Source organism: Centropristis striata, chromosome 5 (assembly GCF_030273125.1).
Source record: "Centropristis striata isolate RG_2023a ecotype Rhode Island chromosome 5, C.striata_1.0, whole genome shotgun sequence".
NCBI lineage: Eukaryota > Metazoa > Chordata > Actinopteri > Perciformes > Serranidae > Centropristis > Centropristis striata.
In genome coordinates this window covers 39,061,760-39,067,907 of record NC_081521.1, presented here as the reverse complement: position 1 = coordinate 39,067,907, position 6,148 = coordinate 39,061,760, and the positions used below count along the sequence as shown (strand labels likewise).

General features: G+C 35.6%; 1 protein-coding gene across 1 annotated transcript; it reads right to left on the bottom strand.

The window, feature by feature from the left end:
• Positions 1-6,148, bottom strand: LOC131972051 (prostaglandin E synthase 3-like). The gene is made up of 8 exons (XM_059333800.1): positions 5,971-6,148; positions 3,439-3,552; positions 3,226-3,295; positions 3,030-3,128; positions 2,816-2,905; positions 1,798-1,857; positions 1,627-1,654; positions 1-1,038 (listed from the first exon to the last, which is right to left on the bottom strand). Coding segments are annotated over exons 1-8 (483 nt in total). The 5' UTR covers positions 5,973-6,148; the 3' UTR covers positions 1-1,018.

Sequence of the window (6,148 nt, the reverse complement as noted above, 5' to 3'; positions counted from 1 at the left end):
TGATTCTTAAACAGTTTATTAGAAAGATGTAGACAATAAAAAAAGAATTTCCACTGTAATCCAACATTATTTGTCTCCCCTTACATTTTATTGACAGTGCAAATATAATTTGGTCATTACACGTCGCCATATCGTTCCTACACACCCTCGCCAAGAAGGGAGGATCACTTTAGATGAACAAACAGAAAGAACCTGGAGAATAGCAACAAACCACATAATGATGCTGAGGCCCAACCAAGCTTCAAGCCTCGATAACAAACATCCGACCTTACTTCTGCAGTCTAACATGAGTGTGCATGTTAGGTGGGTATGGAGAGAGGAACTGTTAAGATATTAAATAATCCATTAAGATTACCAAAGTAGGTGATAAACTGGGAAGATGCTGCAATTATTTCAGAATATTCCAATTTCATAAACATTAAACAAGAAGTAAAGGGAAACATGTAAGCTGGAGGGTTAAGCCACAGAAACAAAAAAAACAGGCTTCTGGATATCTAATTCACTGGACATGAAGGCTTTAGAGGAACCCAATCAATCTAATTCTTATGATGTATATAGCTAGTGTCTTTTTTTTTTCTTTTTAAATCAAGAGAAACTACACTGGTCGACTTACTTAAAACCACGACATTGGGAATGGGTGGGTCTAATCATTTTGAACCACAATTTATTTGAAAACAAATTGTAAATCTGATAACACGTATTGCTCAGTTGAGGACCACTATACAGCTTTTCCAACAAATAATGTGTGCTTACTTGTAATATTTAACAGTAAAACAAGATACCCAAAAAGGTGCAGTACAGCAAATGGAAGTGGAGATAGCTGCTCTGTACAATACCATGCATATCAACCTTCAGTGTACTGATCGGTCAAGAGTTTGGAGCTGAGGCTATGGATTTAAATATGGCTACTGACTCATATGTACAGTTGTTTGTCGCTGCCTTCAATTTCAAGATATACATTTGTTATGATTCCTCTTGCCCTCTCTTCTTCCATTTTCTTTCCAGAGTCTTGACGTTTTTATTCCAAATCTGGCATTTCTGAAAGTGAAGAAATAACATTAAACTTTTACATCATAACAAAATCAAAAATGGTAGCCATCATATACAGTACCAAAAGTCCTCTCCATTAAAATAAAATCCTCAATTTCCGTAAAGTGATTTCACCACAGTGAAAATGTTGTTTTTATTGCTTGAAGTATGCCTAGGTTGTTCTTTTTATTTAATTGTTATTGTCTATGTGTGTAATGCTGCTGCTACACTGTAATTTCCCAGCTTGGGATATATAAAGTATATCTATCTATCTATATATCTATCTATCTATCTATCTATTAATGCCAACAAATATGGACTGAAGCTGATATTTTTCTTTGATTAAAGAAAAGGACTTTTGGGTTTTACAACAGTTAAAATGAATATTTGGATCACATGTACTATTTTCAGAATTACATTTCAATGAACAATACTAATGTATTAGTCTAGCTTAAACCTTATCTGCAACTGTGTAGAAATACAGGGTTAAAACAGGTGAATGGACATGCAAGACCAAAAAACCCTGCTGTGTGAATGTTGATTCGCCTTAATACTCAGATGTAATTGGTGTTGTCATAACGGCTCATAAATACTTACTCTCATCATCACTATCTGCAGAATCATCCTAAAAACAGAAGAGGAGATAAAGTTGAAAAATGTTGCTGATTTTATGATTCATCACAATAAAATAACAGCATAAACCCCCATCAGTAGGGGATGAATATAAGCTCAATGCTTAGAAGGTAAAAAAAAATTAAAAATTCTTACATCCTCTGCACCGTCTAGATCAGGCAGGTCCTCCTCACCTCCCCCCATGCTGTTCATCATCTGTAACATTAAACCAAAATGATTTCCTTTTAAAAGTCCTCATTCACAAACAAATGCTGCTACTGCAAAATCCATCAATCTGAGCACTCAAAGTAGGACAATGGTGGAAAATATTTAGAATTGTATGTAGCCACAGAGCTCTAGATTAGCAGCACTCTATGTTTCTGCTATTTTTCTTCTTTTTTTGCTGGGACAGTTAGATTGCATAAATTATATGTTGATTGTAATTCAATTATTGTAAATATTGCTTTCTTTTATTGTTATTAGTTTTTCTTTTCTTTTAAAATGAATAACAGAATTATAATAATTTATTGTAAATATTGCTTTCCTTATCTTGTTATCTCTTTTTCTGATGGTTGCTTTGGCAATATATACATTGTTACGTCATGCCAATAAAGCCAATTGAATTGAATTGTAGCCCTGAATTTAATTTTAAATGTAAACCTGTAAAGCTCAACAATAATGTAAAAGGTCAGCCCTCAAAGACTCAAATTAGTTAGTTTGGGAATGACATGCATGGTTCTTAATTGAAGATGAACCTGGGATGCTGCCATTATTAAAAAAACATTTTTTACCCTTAAATCTGTACTTTACTGGTATTTTTTACCAAGTGAGAAACACTCACTTGCTATTGAAAAATAAAAACATCAAATTGGAACTATTTTAAATCAGATTGTATAAAAAGAATGATTTTTTTAAACATTCAGAGGAAAAACTATTTAAAAAAACCCATCTTTTAAAACAGACATTGTTGTATTCTTTACATTTTCTTCTCCCAACAGTCTGTAAAAGTAAAATACAGCCTTGGGTGAATGCAATGTGTGTGGTTTTTTTCGGGTGTGTCAGTTTGTGACTTTGACTGATGTCATAAAAAGCTGAGACAACAATCTGGGAAACACTGAAACTTCTAGGCCATTATGAATAACTTCACCATTACTAATCAATGCATATTGCTTACATCTGAGAACTGGTCGTATTGGCCCATCTCCTCATCTGAGTCGTCCTCCCAGTCTCTCCAGTTGTTGAAGTCGACACTGAGCCAACTCAGCTGTGAAAACGCAAAATAGTTATGTCATATTTTTAATGCGCATAAATGAACAGTATCGTACTGCTAACTGTTAGCATTTCAAATGTCTAAGACAAACTGTCCATGACGTTTGTGTTTAACTGACCTTAGCCTTCTCTTTCGTTAGCCTCAGCCACGGCTTTCCTGGCTGCGCTTTTATTAAATAGCACAACACCGAGCGATCTGTGCGTTTATGTTTGGATTCCTGTGTTGAAGTGAATAGAGAATAAAGAAATATATGTGGTTAGTTTATTCAGCATTTTGTAAATTGCAACCTGCAGTACACATTCAGAGTAACTTACATTTTCATCGATGGCTTCAAAAAGGTCTATTTCATTCTCATATTTGACGTTGTCAGTTCCTCCAATACAACTGTGGAGAAAAAAGTAAAAGGACTTTATGATTTAAAAAACACAACAAACACAAGTTACTTGCCATACATAGTAAGAGTAGAACCGACAACAATACAAGAAATTCATGCTTAAATTCAACTTGACAGGACAAGACAAACGTACCTGAAAACACACTTTGTTTTATCAAAATTGATTTTAAGATCTTTGCTGTCTGCTACACAGAACTCTATAAAAACGGAGTCCCTCCTATCGTACCACTTGGCAGTTGCTGGATGCCTGTGAAGAAACAGATGACATAAAAACATGTACACAGTCCATTACAGAATTCAAAGCATAAAATATTTACTAGATTAATAAAGCCAGTTGTAATTCACCAAACTCATTTAAAGTGCATCTCTTGGTAGCTTCAGACAGAGCTTTAGACAAAGTCAAGATCCTAACCAAAGTCTGGTTAGGATCTGGTTATAAACAAAAACAATGAAAATGCCTAACTTCTTAAATTGTAGTTAGTTTAGCTTAACAACTCAGACCCACAATTTGCATAAAAAATACATAATACAGGTCACTAGTGCCAGTGACAGGTGGCCAAGTCTACAGGCATCAAAGGCCTCTGTATTAGGTTGCCGTGCAGCATCCAGTTACACAGTGAGCTCCTCTATCAAGAAGCCTCAAAGGTGAAACATCTGTGCATGCTGGGATAAGAAAAGTCAAATTAGCAAGGTGTTTTGGGCTCAGCTCAAGATTCTATATACAATACTTTTTTTCCACCACATTCTCCATCAAATAATTACTGATGCTCAATTCAATTTAAGCTCAGATATCAATCCAACTTTACCGTAAGAATCCATTGACTTTTATATTTTTATTCTAATGGAAACAAAATATGTAATAAATATCGTCACCCTGTTAAAATAATCGTCTAATTCATTTTTTCAAGTTTTGCTGGAAACACAAAAAACTTAACCAAAAGTGTAACATGACATTTATTGATCATTTCGCTCAAAAAGGACTAACAAAGGATGGCTATTGGTATAGTAATAACACTGTGTGTAAATTATGTAACTTAAGATTATTAAGTTATTTATTAAGTGTCATTAATGTTCATGACACATCCCATGTCATGTTTATGACACGCTCATGTCACTCTTATGTACACACCTTAGAGTAAAGTGTTACCAATATTAGGGTCAATAATAAAACACTGATAAACTAAACTGATAACTAAACAATCTCCCTCTAGCTCTTCTTTGCTGGGTTCTTATCTGATGCCTATGAATGTGGCAAATTGTCAAAGAAGTGATGATCTTAAAGGGGTAAAATCATGATCTGATCAACTGAGGATGGAGGTGATTTTACCATAGGTGGCCGGCATCATGAGGAGATGATTTAGGAAAAAAAACAATTGACAAAAAATGACTTAGGCGATTATTTTTAACAGTATGACGATATACAATACTTTTTTCACCACATTCTCCATCGAATAATTACTGATGTTCAATTCAATCTAAACTCAGATATCAATCCAACTTTGCCGTAAGAATCCATTGACTGATTTTTACTCTAATGGACGCAAAATATGTAATACATATGCGTTATTCCCCCCACTATAACAAACCTACAGTAAATATACTTAAATGAGAAATACACCTTCACCCCCCCCACACCCACCCGCACCGGAAAGAGCTGACATACACATGCATACACATATACAACGTATATACACATGGTAAAGGAGGGTCGGTACAACCAATCATTAGTACTGAGGGAAGCATTGAACATTATAAGACAGATAAATTCTGAAGTAACTTTGATTTTGATGAAATACTATGAAACGGATATTGATGAAATTATGAAACTGATATTTGTTTTTATTTACTTATTTTTGTTCTTATGTCCTTCCTGGTACCTAATATGATGACCCACAGAAATTAATAAAATAAAATTCTACAAAAAAAAAAAAAAGAGAAATACACCTTCACTCCTGTTCCTGTCAGTGGTTACAGCTAATCGTTAACGACTTTAGTTAATAGTTAAGTTTCGTTTTTCTCTCATCTGAACCACAGGAATGGAAGCTCTTCTGCATATTCATCGCCACAATGTCGCTCTTGGCATTAAACCGGTGGACTCGTTGGCCAAATCCTCTTACACATTAACTTGGTCCAACCAGGGGGAGCTACCATTAAATACAGAAATGTTGATTAAACGTTGCTCACTCCCTTCACAATGTTGCGATCAAGCCTTTTAATCATTTCCATGTGATTGGCTTCGAATTCAACACGCAGATCACACATTTTTTATCTATAATGGTGCGATTATGTTAATCTAATGAGAGCCTCCTGGACGGAGTCGTTCAATGAACAACCTGCTAGCCATGCTAACAACGTTAGCCGCTACGTTCATTTAACCATGCGGTGCGCCTTGCCCATGCTACAACCAAAACTAGACGTTTTTAAGCTAATGCTGGTTTCTAATAAAACAACAATAATACTGCACATGATTACTGTAATAATCTTACTGGGTTCAGGCTAAGTAACGTTAGCTCACAGTTCATTGAAGTAGGGCCAACCTCCCGCCTTTGAGAAAGCATGTTGTCAGACGGCTAACGTTAGCCACCTAGCTAGCTAGCTAGCTGAGCAGTTTTTACTATCGCACTTTCCCTCCGTTGTTCCCTCATTTTAACTCTTCACAACTTACATGTCTCGGCGTGAAGTGAGTTGCTTTTTCGTAGATTAAACGGTGTCCTGAAAAGAAAAATGGCAATGCCTGCAAAAACAAGGAATGCTGCCTACAAACAAGCAGTGCAGACGCCTCTAGCCTGTGGACGCTACTCCGGATCTTCTTGCGTATCCGCGGATGAGAATAGCAGCAGTGA

Coding starts and splice junctions, on each gene's coding strand:
- LOC131972051 (XM_059333800.1), bottom strand. Junction 3,296..3,438: donor AAAACAAAGTGTGTTTTCAG/GTACGTTTGTCT, acceptor TTTTCTCCACAG/TTGTATTGGAGGAACTGACA. Junction 1,039..1,626: donor TGCAGATAGTGATGATGAGA/GTAAGTATTTAT, acceptor CTTCACTTTCAG/AAATGCCAGATTTGGAATAA.